This window comes from Triplophysa dalaica, chromosome 21 (assembly GCF_015846415.1).
Source record: "Triplophysa dalaica isolate WHDGS20190420 chromosome 21, ASM1584641v1, whole genome shotgun sequence".
Lineage (NCBI taxonomy): Eukaryota > Metazoa > Chordata > Actinopteri > Cypriniformes > Nemacheilidae > Triplophysa > Triplophysa dalaica.
The window spans coordinates 2,484,768-2,502,618 of NC_079562.1; the positions used below are offsets into that span (position 1 = coordinate 2,484,768).

Below are 17,851 nucleotides of genomic sequence, written 5' to 3' on the forward strand. Positions count from 1 at the left end.
AATACTAGTCACAAGCTTCTGCGCTAGGTACCACAATAACATCTTGGTGAGGGCCTGTTAAGAGTGTTGCACAACCTTTGATGCTTTGAGGAGGGGGTACAGCAACTGTCATCACAAACAAGAAACATGTGTCTCATTTGTGTAACTTGTTTTCTTTTAATATGAGAAGTATGTTGGTGGAGATCTACGTGTTTTGAAGAAGGCCTGGGAGCAGAGAGGAGCGCATTACACCTAGCGTGTTTGCACGTCCGTCTTACTCTTGGAATCTTCTTTAGAGAACGTTTTTTGCAGACGCTTCACCTGCTGACTATAAAGTTGAGTGAGTACATCAGTACTAGCACATGAATAGCCTACATGCATTTGCAAGACACGTCTATCCAAAGCGTGTTCCTTGAGAATTGAACCCATTATCTTGATAAGGCTGACCAGACAAATTCTACATATATAATTTTATAAAATTTTTGGAATCAATAATCCATAATAAAAGCCATAAAATAACAATTTTGGTTCCCAACAGCACCATTTACCTTTGGTGCCACAGAAATGTTCCTCGGATTTAAAGGGTTCAGCCAAAATGTTTCTTCTGTGGCATCACAAAGTACTTTTTTAAGAGTATACATTTGCCACAATAAACACGCATCATTGTTGGTATCAATACTGTATCTAAAAACTATTAAACCAACCATTGAAATTCACTTTTATGTCTTTGTCTAATCATACAAATGTTTCCGTGATGGGTTCAGAGACCGAAGTCATATTAAAAGTAGCTGAAAGGCTAAAGCCTCCGATCTTTGAGTTCCTTTATTGAATTGTAGGTTGATAATTATGTTACGTCCCTGGAAAGGCCTTTCCAAATATTAAATTACTATGTGGTATTTTCCATCAAAGAGGCGGTGACAGGGCCATTCTGTTGACAGGATTAGATTTCTCATAGTGAAATCTCCCTCAAGCACATTTTAGATCTATTCTCACACACGGCGATTCTTCCACATTCAAGCATTGTGTCCTACATATTTTCCTCAAATAGCCGCCGGAGAGATCATTATTATTATTACTACGGTTGAATGAGGGTTGTCCTCGCTTCGTATGGTATAGAGTCACCTTAAGACATTCTTGTTTTTGCACGCATGTTTTTTTTTAAAATCATTAAGCAAGCTGCACAAATCAACAGTGAATAGACACACTTGTGTTTTGGACTTCAATTTCTCTGATTCCGCAAATACAGGATGGATATTCTGGATATTCTAAGGATTTCTTCACAATTCCTCCGGCCTGCATCCACAGATATGCCGCCTGTTTTAATTTCCCGGTGCAGGATAAAAAGCCAACCCACTTCTTTTCCAAGCACCTCTTCCCGTTCCTCAATTCGCTTTAGACTTCAGTATAGCTAAACTTTAGCAAGCAGACTAATCTTCGGTGTTGGGCAAGTTACTCTGAAAAAGTAATGAACTACTAGTTACTAATTATATCAATAGTGTAATTAGATTACTGTACAAATGACTCTCTCCAAAAAGTATTTAATTTCTTTCTATATCCCATATCAACCTTGATAAGTTAAGTGATTCAAGGATAGACATGAAACGGCTCTTTTAATTCATTCAAATAAATAATATAAAACTACACAAAGTAGTATTATTTACTGACCAAAGTATTACAAATGTGAGAATTATACATTAAAGCACGGATTTTAAAGTTTGACTTTTTGATGACTTCCACTATTGCACACACACATATTACAAAAAGTATTTAGTTGAATTACACCAGAAGTAACTGTAATTAAATTACAGAAAAAATAAGAGTAATCCCTTACTTAACTTGTTCAAAGGAAAAGTAATAAATTAAAGTTACTAATGACTTACATTGTAACACCCAACACTGCTAATGTTTGGCTGAGAATGTACAATTTCATGGTGGGTTAGTTTTGGCCATATTCATAATGTGCTGGATTTGTAACAACTGAAAAAACCCTGATGTGATTATATGACATGTAAAACTTAAATGAATGGTGAAAGACACCGGAGGGTGTAATCTACCTGTCCCACTGTTACAAAACAGACCTGTATGGTATTGCGTGGTGTCTGATAACAAGGGTAATGAAGAATCAGTTGGACGGTTCTCTCCAAAATATATATTAATAATTCTTGCTCATAATGGAGCTGTATCGTATCACACAAAAGTAATATTAAATTTTGAGTTGGATGCAAAAATAAGGCGGACCTTCAATATGTGTGGAAAATGCGCCGCTTATTACAAGCTACCGGGCACGGGTTTAGGAAAGTCATCGCTGGGGCGGCTTTGTTGAAGCACCGAACCACATTCACGCGTGTCCAACATCCTTCATTCCAGCCATTATTCCATGAATAGTTTCTATAAATATTTATTGTTCTTGGCGTGATGGCACGACTCTCTGGGTGCAGTGGAAACCGTGTCACTGGGCAGCTGTGGGCTGGATTGGTATGACCAGGGCAAACGTGTTTGTGTGTGGCTAATGCCGTGATATTATAATGACCGTATAGATGACATTGCTCTTTTAGACTGTAAGACAGCGTTAAACCCAACTTTACAAAGTGTCAAACTTGAATTCTTACTGTATGTAAAATTGTAAATTGTAAAATAACAGCACAAGGATGTCAGTCTTTGACACAGCATATATTTCAATTTAACATACATTCATATGAAATATAGTCCTCTTCAGTGTATAATTCTTACAAATCTATGTTTCTTTAAAAGCGTACTGGATAGCATTGTACTAAAGATAAGCTCAGATTTACGGTATTGTAGATATTAACCGTAAATAACTCGCTTGGTCTGGCTAATGGTGCAGGGAATGCTTGGAGATTTGTTTCTTTGTGGTACATAAGGAAAAGTGCTAGTGTTATTGTGCACAGAATCCATGATCCAAGCACCCCGAGTCGATCTGTGGGTCAACAATTTTTGTCCAAATTTTTCATCCAAATGGATATTTATAACTCGTTGGGTGTCTGTCTGCATCAATACTTGGTCACCTAATTGATGCTGTTTTCAGTCCCCATCTTGTTTGAAGTTGGTTCACATCCCTGGAGAAGCAGGGGGGCTTTAATACTTGTATACAGAAGACCAATGCTGTACATTATTGGTGAGTGATTCTTGAATTCAAGCAGCATCACAGCTCTATAGGAACGAATGGCCATATTTAACATTCTACTTGGTAAAGCAGATGTACATCTGGACTCTATTCCAACGTGTAGTGTTCCACATTTCTGTGAGTCCAATGTCCATCGTTCAAGATGAAACCCTTTAAGCAGCATTAACAATGGAAAGTTGTTCGGAAGCGATGTCCCGACCGTAACCTTTCAACATATTCATGTGCCCCTAATCCGTCTGGGTCAATGTCTGTTCATAACCTCGTTCCCATTGGCACTCTGCGGTGCATGTCACATTAAAAAATTCACTCTCTATTTCATTCCAATAAGTTAAAAAATATATATATAAAAATAAGAGAGCGACCACATTTAAACAAAAATGCACAAGGAGAAAACGGGAGAGAAAAATACTCTCAATGGGGAACCCCTATATTTTAAAGTGTCTCATGTATGACATGTTCCTCTATCATTGTATGAAATGCTCGGGAATGTCCGTGTCTTCCCTTTTCTTGTATGTGTCTAGGAAGCGATTGGGAAGGAGGAGGCCATCTCCGAACGTCCTGACGATGGATCACCGACACGTGTGCATCTCGACCATCTTGCGACACTGTTTGCACTTGACGTAGCAGCACCAGTGGAACTTACAGCTGCAGCGGTCCACCACCTCCACCTCCTCCGTGTGGAACCCACGACCGCAGCACATGAGCTCGCAGCCGTCGATGGCCTTAGAGGTCTTGTTGCAAAAGCGTCCCGTGGTTCCCATTATCCCCGGCGTTCTGGGGTCGTGATCGCAGAAGTCTGGGCTTGGGTCCAGATACACCAGATCTTCATCCGTGTGGGGCTTGAACTGCGAGTTCCGTGGAACCAGGACCTTGGTGGTACCGATTTTGCGCAGCTCCACCTCGGTCGCACCGTCAAATTTCTCCTTGATGACATTGCCCACCTTTCGGAATGGTGGCATGGCTTTCCAGCAGGTCTTCACCTCGCAGGAGCCCGACACGCCATGGCATTTGCATTCCACCCTCATGTGACTCAGAATTGCCTTGGGGAGATAAAGGTAGCATTGTCAATCGGACACTGTTGGATAATGTTAATAAAAAAAAATTGTTATATGATTTACTGAAATGATTATTTACTTTTCTCCCCGCTTCGTTGTTATGTAGATTCATCAGGGCACGGTTGGATGACTGTCCTTTACTTCTTTCTCTGACGTCCACAAAGGAGTGAGAAAACGCAACTCCATAGGCGATGTTGTCAGAGCATCCTGACCACTGGAAACCTATTGAAAGATTTGAAATGTTATTTTTTGGTTTGCTTATCATTTACTCACATTCATGCTATCAAAACCTGTATGACTTCTGCAGAGCACAAAAGACGATTTTGAAGAAAATTGGCCCTCATTGACTTCCATTGTATAGATGCAAAACCACAAAGACATTTCTCAAAATATCTTATTTTCTAATATAGATATTACAGATTTTGAACACCTGGAGAGTGAACAAACAAATTTTCGAACAAACCATTCCTTTAACCAGGTTTCTGTTTGCAGACTGGGCGTTTTAAGGGCGTGCCATCTGAAGCACAGACTACAATTACTCAATCCAAACCAGACGTACCTTCTGGACTGACACCGTGCACGTTGCGGTCACATCCGCACTTATCCAGCTCCCCGCTGCTGCAGGCCCTGGTCACAGCGAACGCTACGCTAGCAGCTGATATGGCATACACAAAGGCAGCTTCCCTAGTACCTATGACCACAATAATCATTAACAATCCACACAACTTCATATCCGAATGTTCATGTTCAAACAAGCGGCTAGTTACCTTGAGTGACCACCTTGCCAAACACAGGAACGCTCTCTAGCGTGGAGCAATTCCATCGTCTGTTGCGGAATTGAAACTGGCACTCGTCGATGGCGAGCTGGGCGCCCCTGCGGACGGCGTCCATCACCTCCACGTTGCGCTTGCAGATCTGAACCTGCCGCTGTATGAGCCCCCGGAGCTTCTCGCACGTTTCCTCGTCTGAGATGCTGCCCACCGACGACAGCTTGGCCAGGTATCTAGAAACCAGGTGAGAAGCGATCAATGCACATTCACAGTCACGTTAAATACACAACTAGTGTTCACAATCTAGAGTTTTGTTTCTGTTTTGTATCCACAAGCTGAATGTTTCTGGAAGCGTTTAGCGTGTGTTTGAAGAAAGTGGTCAACCAGCGCATCATTCCACAGGTTCGGCGACCCCACAGAGCGCTGTTTGTTTAAGGGACAGTCATGTAAACGCTGTGCCGTTCCTGGAAAGCTGTGCTAGATGAGGTAAGGGGGATGTTGAGAGAGACGGATAGATTATCTTCCCACATCACCTCCAGGGCCGTGGGGTCGGGGCAAGCACTCCGAGATGTGAGGGATCGAGGGCAACACTTTGAAGGGTCCGGCTCTTTAAAAATAGGCCTCGCCAGCTGGCAAACAACACGCTGAGATCGAAAACAGTTTATTAAGGTACAGTCGGTTACCATCAAGAACGGCTGGAGATCAAAGTCGCGTGTGTTTGAGGAGCGGGCTGATGACTTTAGTGGGTTGCGTGCAGGTGCTGTTTACAGGCTCGGTCACGGATGGATTTGCGGTCTGTCAGTTGCCTTTTGTTTCTAAATGTGTTTTTGTGTGGCGATGAGTAATTTAATCGTACGAGTATAATGGCGAAAAGACCTCGAGATGGCTTTGAAGGTGCGCTGTTCTGTAAATACTTAATTAAGTGTAAAGGAAGAACAAGGGATCGCACGCTTTATTGACTCGGATCCTGTCTTGCGACTCATAAGAATGGTCGACGTTGTCACGAAACGTCCGTCACGTTATTGCGTGTATTTATAGTAGTGTCTCGAGGTCTGTTTTATTTCAAGGGCTCATCTCAACATCGCCGTACGCTCTTTACATGCTTGTACCCCTCCAGAGTTAAAAACGGCACATGTTAAATCCCGGCGGCCGGCAGCGACACTTCCACTCTCTCTGCTGTTGACAAGAGCTGATTTGGTGGGTCAGATAAGAAACAAACACCTCCTTGTCCACAAGACCATCATCTCTCCTCTCACGAGCTTTGATAACCTTGATCCACAACCTCCCGTCTGACCTGCACAACAACGGTGACATCACAGGCCTGATTCGCACACGTACGTTTTAGTTTTCTGTGAGATTATTTGGCTTGTGGCGGAGTACGTTTTTTCCCCATCCTGTTAAGCATGTGTTGCGTGGTTTTGCGTGCATGTTTACAGCTTTTGTATGTTTAAATTACTTGGGAGATCCTGACCTGATAATGAATCTGGCAGCCAAATGGTTTCAGAGGACTGCTCTTTCAAGGATTTGGGATGGGATATATCCATGCCAGATGCTCTAAGAGGACAAACACCTGTAGAAATTCCGCAGCATATTTGTTTTGAAACTTTTTTCTCTGGGAAAAAGATAATTTCAGACCTTGAGTGAACGTGGGTCATTTTGTTTTCATTTCTATCACCCCTCCTGTTTTCGACTCGCAAAACTAAGATTAGACAAACGGCGAGAGCTTGTGACGGCTAGAAAAGTATAGCGGTCGCTCTTCCTGGGAGGTTTTTGCTTTAGCTTTCCACCTGGAGCCTTCTTTTTTGTCATGTTTGTGTTGAATTACACTGCCCGGGCCTCCGAGCGCTGTTGGCTCCAGATGGCTTAGCCGAGCGCGACTTAGCACGCAAACCTTTCATACAAGAGAAGTCGGGGGAGAATGAGAACATGTGTACAGATGCCAGGCTGTATACATCTTTAACCGTATAAACAAACTATGAGCTGCGAAAGAAGCGAGAATATACGTGTTCGCGGATGTCCACGTAAAACTTAAAAGATTCTTTTCTCTCCACATCTTTCTTTTTCGGGTTTATTGAATAATCAGGCTATGGCTGTTGACCTTTCCTGTACTGAAGAAAAAAATCTCAGCAGCGAATTGAAGGTAAATAGCAGACCTGTCCAAGCTACTGACAGCAAATAAACATACTGTGCGTGCTACGCTGTCCAAGAGTCACAATCTTGTGATGTTTATAACAATATTTGATATTTACATATTTGTCAACTGTGCGTCACGGCACTCATGTCTGTGTTCTAAGAACTGTTTGTTTGACAAATTTAGATTTGAACTACGGGGCGTTTGAGGAAATTGATGCACTTTGGCATTTCACACATTTTTTCATACTTATAGTCAATAAATGATTTAAAGTCACTGTATATTCTTTTGGCAGCACAGTTTTTTAGTGTTGTTTAACAGTTGTATTTATTAATAGTTTTATATAATAAGAAAGTGTGTGTTTTTCTTGTCTGTATGTTTGTGTGTGCACGGATGTCTGTGTGTGTGTGTGTGTGTGCGTGCTTGTCTGTAAATTTTGTGTTAATACATGTGCATATTGTGTGTGTGGAGCTTTTGTATGGTGGACATGTCTGTCTTCTGTGTTTTCACATTTGTCTTGTTTTTACAGGTATAACTTTAATTGTTTTGCTTATAATCAATATGTCTCATGTACAGCTGCTTTGTAGCAATGAAACTTGATAAAAGCGCTATATTAATAAAGTTGAGTTGTTTCATAACTATGAGATGATCATGAAAGTTGTGTCCTTGCATGGTAAACGGTAACAAGTATAATTCTTTTAAATTTCTCCTTTCGCGTCCCTAGAAAAACGAAAATCAAGCAGGTTTGGAACCACATGAGAGTACATAAATCATACTTTTGAACTTTTTCTGTTTTCTTTTTGATCATTGCTACTGTTACTTTCTAACTCCATAGACATTGTAACATCTTGCACAAAGGGCCCAAATGTCACTCAAGCACTCATCACTGAACGCATGTGTGCAGAAACAAACGTGTCGTCCTTACACAACTCTGACTTCTCAGTACCACAGTGACTCACCGGTGCTAAGAATTCTTGAGAAAATCTGGAGCACAGTCTGGAGAGCATCTACGCAAACCTATGGCATCTGTCTTTAACTCTAGAGGGCAGTGTTATCTCATTTATCTATATCATCAATAATCCAATAGATTAATAACGCAATTAAAAAAAGGAACTGAAGTGAACGTGGTTAATAATTCCTTACATCACATGGGATTCATTTCGTGATATCATTACTCGAGAGATAAACAGTGCTTGTTGCCAATATTTGTTTGTTAAACTTGTTTCCAAAAGTTCTAGCAGGTGAAGTATGTAGGCTGTTACGGACATTGAATGTTTCAGTGAAAGATACATAGGTTATACAAAAAATCTGTCTTTGAAATTCTCGACCATGTTGCTCGAGCACCAATTTTGGATATCTCTGTTAAATTGTTAAATGTAGTTTTTAAGATTGGTAAGACATTCAAACCGTGGACTGTTGGGGGTTCTCCAATGACAGGATTAAGAATCCCAAACACCTGTTTGACTACAAGACGAGTTCAACAATTTGTGTATTAGGCTCAGAATGGATAAATTCGCTAAAAGAATGGATGTTTGGTTAAGGACATTCTAGACATTTTATCTGAATGCTGGAACGCGAATAATAAAGGACTGAAAAGAGGCCAACGGGAACACACTTGTGTACAGTACAAAATAGACAATGTGGAATAAAACAGAATTTTTACTTCTGGGAATGTAAAGACTAGTATTTCAGCCCTTACAGAGGATTTATTTTTAGAAACTTGAGCAAAGGTCGTTTGATAACCAGATGGGCCATAAAAGCAATACAAATCTGAGATATTCATCTGCACATTATAGTTCAATGTTTTGGTGTGCACAAGCCCCATCAGACTGACTCTCTCTCTTATTCGCATGACTATACAAGAACACGACTTTGGCATCTAGATTGGAGTAAACAATTGTCTATTCCTTTCCTTCATGTAAATGTTTTCAAACATTTGCTTTATTGAAAGGATGAACTACCGTTTTATTATATGAGTCTTGTAATAGGAAGCTATATGACCGGAGGTGTGTGACAACAGGTTTTACAACTTCATTACCCTGTTGTCACTGGTTTAATGTGTGTTATCGTCGGCGCCAGGATATATTTCGCGTTAGGGGATTCTCTCTTCTCATGTTGCTCAGCTGTGAACTATTTATTGACCGTCCTGTTCAAAACGCTATTCTTTCCATCATGTAATACTGTATCACTCCTGCAAACAAACAGGATATATGACCACACTTTGTGTTATTACTGTAATATTTGTGAGTGATTTGTGACATTAGTGCATGGCCTGTGCACTTCTGTGACCTGAGCACATAAACCATTATAGATTGTGACTCAAATGTTTCATCTGTCTTGATCTTTATCTGAAGTAAATAAACATGTAAGCTTGAATGACAGAGAGACAGAGAGACAAGCAGACAACGAACTGTAAGGAACACATTTCTGAACCATTCGTTTTTTTTCTGAATGATTAGTCTTTGTTGACATTTTTACACAAAACAACCCAAAGTGATGAATAAGATATTAAACCTCAGTGCAGTCATCTTTCAGTGTTGCGATCTTACATTTGCGTGAATAAGCGCGCGCTGTTGATGGAGATTTGGAGGCGCGCAGGTGCAATAGAGCTGCTCTCGTGACCTGCACCTGCGCACCTGCGCACCGCAAACCCTTCACACAGGTGTTGATGGACAAGCTCAGGTATAATACACGAACACATCTCACAACTGAAAACATTTCAAAACACTTCATTATGGCTGTTGAGTAAAGAGTGAACGTTTACAGCATCAATTTTATTACTTCTGTTATTTCATTTGGTATATTTTATTCGCTCGATGAACGAGTATCATTAAATAAAATTGTTGTGACTGAAAATATTTTTTTTGCATTATTATTAAACATGGAAGCTATTAAATTGCACACTATTATCAACAAGCTTCTTTAAAAGATAATAAACAAATGCAAGACAAAACGAGTTGTGTACTTACTCTTAGGTTTACTCTGCGTTTATTTTGAAACGAATGAAAAAACACAAATAGGCCTGGTTCGTTTATTTACGACAAGACATAAAGAACAGGTTTCATCTCGTCTCAGGTAAAGATCAGATCACTAAACATGTTTCTAAACGTGCGATGTATAAAACTTGCGACTATTTGCTCGTTCACTTTTTATATTGTAAACTGAGATTTATTATAAGCATTTATTATAGAAGTTTTATAAAAGAATATTTATTCCGAGATGATGCTTTTCATCCTTATCATACAACGAATTTATTCCGATGTTTGTATTAACCTATAATAAAGCAGATGTAAATAATTGGTGAAAATTCAAACCCATCAGACGATTTCTTTTGCCTTTTATTATCAGGACAAAACGGGGTCAAATGACCTTCTTTTTTAAGTTTTGTTTTAAGTTTTAATTTCGGCCCTATTCTGAAAATGCATTCTTTAAGAATTAAAAGATCCCATAATGCTTTTAAAACACACTTACTTTTATACGACTTCTTATGCAAGATTTAAATCAATTTTTTTTTTTTAAATTGATCTTACGTCTATACCTCGAGTCGATTTGAAAAGGTATGACCACAGACTTAATCCCTTTTATAAACTTGAATGAACATATTCATAATTTGTTTGAAATTGCTTGGGGCCACAGAGCTTCAAACCCACGTGCTCATACAGAACGTTCACATTTTCTGCTTGACAAAGCAATCTTGTCTAATGTCTATTTGGCTACCTGCTAATACCTGTCCTGAGATGGCAATGGAATAGTGTACAGACTCCTGTCAGAATGATCATATTTTGTAGACAGGCAGGAGGTTTTACTCGTGTCTCTACATGCAGGAGTCCTGTTACCACACCTTTAGTTAAAAACACTCTTCCATCGAAAAGTCAACTGCATCTGGACAGATTAAATGATGTCGTTTTTGCCCTGGGGATACAGATAATATAATCCCAAACACTTAGAAATGCGTACAAAGAAACTAAATCGTGATTTGTACGTTGATTTGACAACTACAATGTTGATTTTGGATTAAAGTCGGAGCATTAAGTGTTCATGGATTGCTGCAAACTAGTTTATTTATTTAACTATTTATACACCTCACTTTAGTGCATTGAATATAATGTCCACTGCTGTCATACCTATGCATTCCTCTCCGTGCAGGCTGTGCGTAACGAGCGCAAAGCGCAGCTGTGCACAACCGAAAAAGTGGCTGACAGTCTTGATTTCACTCCCTAAGTTTCATTTCCTCATATTCTGTATCAGACATAAACAAATATACATTTGCGTAATCTAACGTTTATTTACTATTACACAACCCTGTGTCAGTCCTCTGCACTCCAAACGTTTTGCTTTAATTCCTCCACGTTAAAGAATTGCTATGCAGAGATTTTACAAGCTTTTTAGAACGTTAACTGATTTACTTTAGTCACATTTTTAATTGTCAGGTCAACCAGGAACATTTATTTTCCTCAGTCAGGGAGTCTAAATGATGGCTGTATGATGTTTAAATCAACCAGACAGCATTTTCTCTCGGGAACTGACTGACTTAAACTAGTCATAACATACAATACAGAAGTCATAATATCACACGAATTAAAAGTTTGTGCACTTACAGCCAATTGCTTGCGTTGGCAGAGAAGAGCGCTAGGAAGAGCATAAGCAGCGACCTTATCAAATACCCCGATGTCATCTTGAGAGCAGGGGATACAAATCAGGTAAAGGTTGGTGATATTAAATCCTCAGGAGGTTATCAGGGCGCTGCGCTGTTGGCTGCTGAAAGTCGCATGGGTCGATACCTCAAAAAGCGATTAATCCATCACTGCGCATCCACACGGTTAATATGCAGGTTTGTCTGTATAGATGGTTCTTGCCTCCTCAAATAAACAAACGCGAGAGCTCAATGCAGAGCTGGCCACAACCTCACACATGCAATAGCTATCCTCTGGTGCGATCAAAGCGCATGCGACGCTTTCCACGGTCCACTTTTGCGCATCATCAGGTAGAGGGGAACTCAACCTGTTAAGTGTCTTTAAACCACAGTCCAGTCCTGCTGTTCACCTAAAGCTGAAGTGAAGATCAGTTTGATGACCCCAGTAGATGCCACTCTGAATCCAGCCTGAGACTGAATGCTGGATGTACTGACTCCTGAAGGGTTTGGTAGGGGCGGCGCGAAATTTGGGGGAGGTTTTGATGTGTGGGAAAGGAGATAAAGGCGTGTTTAGTGCATATATATATTTTTTTCTTGCACTTGGCTGCCAAGCATTTTCGTAAGAGTTCTCTAAAGGCACTCAATACGGCAGCTATTCACCGTGGCTGAGGTATAACCGCTTATACTTTTTGGCAAGGTGTTTTTCCCTTGGCCTCAGTGCTCCCACACGCAAGTACTTTGTGGTTAAGATGCTATTTAAAGGCTGTCTCGTATTCTGACAGCTTTGTACAAAAATAGACTAGACATTTATTATTATTGCTATTAGCATCGCGTATTATTATTTAAAATTGCCATACAGCCTATAATTGGTATGTGACATGCGTTTAAGTGACACCGTTTCAGTGAGAGGTTGTGGATTTCACATGTCACTTTTGAGCGTTGCTTCTTACTTCTATTAACCTTAATCTTATGTAGGCAACCTTAATACGTTTACACAGAGAAAATAGATGGTTTGTGTATGTGGATTTGAGGTGAATTGTTCACCATTAGTGAATGGTCACTCAAAACAGCTAAATTCACCAGAAAACAATTTTGTTCACAAATTAAGTGTGATTGTTTTTATCTCACAAGTTTAATAGAAAGTCAAAGTTGTTGGTCGGGTCACTCAGACACCTCGCTGACCAACAGAGGGGGAAAGTGAGTAACAGTATTCGACTGTTGTTCTAGATTTGACCAACCTATCAAACTCCACATCCCTCCTGAACCAAATCTATGCCCTCATTCTAAACATCCTTCCTTTTTGGCACTTTTTCTGACATGTGCAGAGCGGAATTGAGGGGAACGAGTGGGGTTGGAAGATGTTGTGGCCAGACTTGAACTCGTAACTTCCACATAAGCTCCACAGCTCAATGTTGTTCATCCAAAACAAACTTTGTGTGAGGACTCCAAAATCCTGTTTCAGGGTTAAAGGTCAGTGCTGAAATGGATAACCAGAAAATCGTATCATATAGTCGTGTTATTTACAGTCAATGGTTTTGCACATTAATTGAAAAAAACATTTCGCCCTAACAGAGCTTTAATGCTGAGACTGTTATGAAATTCAGATGTGTAATCAAATATTAAGCCATATTCTTTAACTATATAACAAATGGTGTTAAGATATTATTTGGCTGATATTCTATTTATATATTTGCCTTATATACTTTTTACTCTATCAAATAAAGTGTATGATTTGTGCAATATCATTTTTCTTAAATTATCATTCTTGGGTCATGGGGGCATAAATAACAATTTTCAAACAAAATAACAACTTAAAGGTACATTTTTCGGAGGATCTATATCCTATCCTTTCGGAGGATCTACATAGACAACGGGTCCCCCTGCATGGAATTCGCCACGTTGTTTCTACAGATGCCCTAAACGGACGAACTGCTACAGAGTGCGTTTCCCAAATACGTTTTCTCTTTTGGCAAAGAAGTGAAATCATGACGACATCTTGTTCTTGTGTCAGCCACCTTAGTGCTTCGAAAGGGAAGGGATTGAGTGAGCCATTGGTTGCAATTCACAACCTCACCGCTAGATGCCGCTAAATATCATACACCGGACCTTTACATGGTTTAACAGGGTGTCTATATTAAGCATATTCACATTCCTGTTGAATTTGAGGCTTGCAATCCCTTCTAGAAGGTTCAGATTTCGAAGTACCAGGCTCATGAACACAATTGCAACCAGTTTGGTCCAGTTCTGCACTTTATGTGGTGATTTACTGCGTTTTGGCACATGTGCAGTCCCAGACTCACAAAAGAGGTGTGATCTGTCATCCCCACAGACGCCACCGATGGACAAGTAGAACAAGACTCAATGGAGGCACGGAGATGAGGTTTGGACTGTGTGCAACCAACATGACAAGTCCTTTTCACTCAATTGGCTTATTTTCCAGTAGGCAAGGGAATCGTTTTGAAACCACACAAAAATGCATGTGGATTGATCCGCTTACTCTGGTAAGCACGTGTGTCAGCAAGGCAAATCTCTCTCCTTCTTTCTTTGGTCTCAAGAGAGTTATAACATTTGTTCGTCACAAATAACACGGCACAGATCTTTGATTTCTTCTGCGTAACTGCAACACAAACATGTCTGCGCATGCCTGTGGTGCCTTTTGTGCAATGCCGTACAGTATAATGCCCGGTTTCTCTCATAAAACCTGTTAAACATTTAATTGTACCTCACTGATTTTGTCGTTTGTCCAGCTCGGTTCAGGAACAAGACAACATTGAAGCTCGAGGCACAAGTGTGTGCATGGCTGCATTATGTCCTCGTGTGTGGATAAACAGTCAGTCAATGATGGTGACTTACGACACACCACGCTGAGAAATTAAAGACATGTGCCACCAGTGAATGAATCCATTCTTGTGGCGCGAGGCTGCAGACGTCTGAGTGGGTTCCTCACAGCATGCGCTAAACATGCAAGTGCATAACAGTCATTGAACAGCAGACTGCCATGCGTGTCGTGCATGGCAACACAAGACACTTGAATAGCATTCGCTGTTAAACACGTCACTCCATACGCTTCGTCTGGAACCTTTTTTAATTTTACATTTGGTCCGCTTATAATATTATGAAAAGTTTTATGTCTAAAACAAATGTATTGTTTTATGAATTCTCAACAAATCTTCTTTTTATAATACTTTAGATTGGACTAATAATTGCTTTGTAGCATTTTTACTGTTTTTAAAGGTTAATGTTTTGTGTTAAAAGGACCGTTTACCCAAACATGAAATTTCTGTCATCATTTATTCACCCTCATGTGGTTTAAACACTGTATATTACTTGTTTATTCTTTGGAACACGAAATATTTTGAGAAATGTCTTTGTGGTTTTGTGTTTATACAAGGTAGTTGTTCGGTCACCAACATTCTTTAAAAGATTTTCTTTTGTGTTCCGCAGAAGAAACAAAGTCATGCAGGTTTGGAATGACATGAGGATGTGTAAATATCTCGTATCGTATTTCTTTTCTTTTTGTGTCTCATCGTGCCAGAGTAAATGTTCGCATGTCAATCATATCAAAGATCATGTCCGATTTTAATATTAAGAGCATCTTTGCACAAGTATATGATCACCATAGCCCACATTTGACAAGTAGGGCAGTCGTGTTTGGCTGTGCACATCCATCGAAAGATCCGGGAATGACAGATGAGGAGATGACATCAGGATCTGTTTCCCATCTGCTGAGATCTCGTGGAGTTCAAAAAAGGACGTGAAGGCGAAATTAAAATCAGATCCGAGCGCACCGATCTGTTTTCTCTTTGGTGAGTACATATATTGTTATCTTTTCAGACCGAAGCAAGCTGGCCAGAATTAAGCTGAACTTAGTCGAAGCCGACCGGACAGGTTGAGAGGTTAAGCAACAGAATCATCCCTGTCTGTGATAAATTAAAGCCAGAATAAATGACTCCTGGGAAAAGGGAAAAGGCTTAGTCACGAAAAGGCGTTCCTTCGCTGATCCGCCCTCCATGGCAACATGGATTGCCACATATATCTGATCACAATGGCTTTTCGAGCTCAAACAGATTTTATACAGCTTGTGCTTGCAGAGCTGTCGCCAAAGCAACGGCGTCCCAGTGGCATGTTAATGGTGCCGTGTTGGTCCCCTTTAACATTTACACTGAGCGCCAGGTACCATAAACATTTCCCCTTTGCGTTTCACTCGACAGTGAGTTATGGCCGTATTGCTGCCCAGGGTCCGGCCCCTTTGGAATCGCAAGTGTCATCACGCTGATGAGTCTGGATCTAATGTAATGATTTAGCACATATAAATAGCATACAGAAAACATTCACATGAACACTTATGTGTTCGGCAGGCGCTTCAATATAATAAATCCAAAGATGATAGGGAGAAGAGCACAAACAACACAGAGTTTGTTGTTCTTGTTAAAGGATAATTTCAAAGTTTTTTTTTCATGTTACAATTTACACTTTGTCATGGCATTACATTGTCCAGTATTCTCAGAATCCTGACTCTCTTTCTTCTCACTTGTTAAAATAAATGAAATCTCAAATCATTATTTCATGTCTGTCTAGTGAATGATTTGAAACGTTGCTGTGTAATAAGGAACGCACTTTGTGCCGGGTTTGGATTTATTTTACGATATCTAATATCGATCCTGGAAACTTTTCAGTCTCCCTGGAAATGCTGATCAACACTTGTCTTGTCAAATGTTGTGAGTGACAGTGTTTCCAGGTTCCTCTATCTCAGATCACAACAGGTTATGTTTGTTCTGCCTCGTCCCCTCGTTTCCCCTTCAAACATAAAAGCAGATTCTCAGTCAATACAGCACAAATATTGACTGCCCTGTTTGTAATGCTGGATTATATTTTTGAGATTACAAGTTTAGTTTTCTGGGTTTGCTGTGATTTTTGCATCTACATACACTCAGGGCTCATCACGCCATCATAATAACTTTACTCCATTCACATCGCAGGGTTTTAAAGGTCTGGTCTCTGTTAAAAGGTCCACAGAAGCTGTTTATGTGTGGCGAAGCTCTGCTCAAACACTCGAAGCGTTGACCCTGGCCTTGCCCGACACTGAGGCTGTGACTGTGGACTAACATTTACTCTACATGACACGTCCCGCTTGTTTCCGCTTGAGTCAATACTGAAATCCTGACTGCAGTGAGTGTGCGATACATACATGTATCATGGGAAAACAGGACATTATATACAGGTCTTTTTAACCTAAAGGTTTATGCTTGAATTCTTATAAAATTATATTTGTGAACGAACAAAAACACAAGCATACTAACCCTTACAAAAAAATGATATTTAAAGGGATAGTTCACTCAAAAAATTACATTTTGTCGCAGTCGATTTGTTCGTTGTTGGTTCTGAGAAAGATACCTGGAAGAATGCTTGTAACCAAACAGTTCTTGGCCACCATTGACTACCATAGTAGTGTTGAACATAAAAGAAGATATTTTGAAGAATGTAGGAAAGCTAACAGTTCTGGGACACGACTACCGCTATCATTTTTCCTACTATGATAGTCAATGGTGGCCAAGAACTGTTTGATTACAAAAATTCTTCCAAATATCACCTCTGTGTTCATCGAAACAAAGGAAATGAAAACTTGAGAGTAAATGATGACAGATGTTTTGGGGGGAGTACTGTCCTTTTAAGTAAAGTTCATGTAGATTTTTAAGTGTTCTTTATATAGTAAATGTACTATGTATGTATATTTAACAATGTACTATACTAGTCTTACAGTACTTTGAAGTAAATTGGCCTCTTTTTAGTGCATAAAAGTGTACTTTTAAGTACTTTTATGCTTTAAGTGTAATAGTAGTAGACTTTAAGTGTAAAACTAGTTTATAACTATGTATTTCATGAACTTTGATGAACTAGATCAATACTTGTAGCATTTTTTAGTTTATCAATGTATACCGTCAGTGTACTTTTATAAAGTATACTCTCTGTAAACTATAGTCAAAGTAGTACTTAGAAAAATGACAAATTTTCAGCAAGATTTTACTGTATACAAGCATATAACTTTTCTGTATGTATAAGTATAATTAAGTGTAATTTCAAGTGTATTTCTGAGAATTACGTAAAAAGTACGCTGAAAGTATACATTCTTATTTTGAG

At 39.7% G+C, this 17,851-nt stretch overlaps 1 protein-coding gene across 1 annotated transcript; it reads right to left on the bottom strand.

Annotated features, from left to right (window-relative positions):
* Nucleotides 1-1,572: 1,572 nt before the first annotated feature.
* Nucleotides 1,573-12,169, bottom strand: wnt4 (wingless-type MMTV integration site family, member 4). Its single transcript, XM_056734838.1, has 5 exons — nucleotides 11,679-12,169; nucleotides 4,947-5,182; nucleotides 4,739-4,870; nucleotides 4,259-4,401; nucleotides 1,573-4,164 (listed from the first exon to the last, which is right to left on the bottom strand). The coding sequence occupies exons 1-5, from the start codon at nucleotides 11,753-11,755 to the stop codon at nucleotides 3,694-3,696; spliced, it is 1,059 nt and encodes a 352-aa protein (XP_056590816.1). The 5' UTR covers nucleotides 11,756-12,169; the 3' UTR covers nucleotides 1,573-3,693.
* Nucleotides 12,170-17,851: the final 5,682 nt, after the last annotated feature.

Excerpts from the sequence above, each read along its gene's own strand:
- wnt4 (XM_056734838.1), bottom strand. The coding sequence starts at position 11,755 with ATGACATCGGGGTATTTGATAAGGTCGCTGCTTATGCTCTTCCTAGCG. Across the intron at positions 5,183-11,678 it reads GCCAACGCAAGCAATTGGCT|ATACCTGGCCAAGCTGTCGT; the intron begins GTAAGTGCACAA and ends CCTGGTTTCTAG. Across the intron at positions 4,402-4,738 it reads GCACGGTGTCAGTCCAGAAG|GTTTCCAGTGGTCAGGATGC; the intron begins GTACGTCTGGTT and ends ATCTTTCAATAG.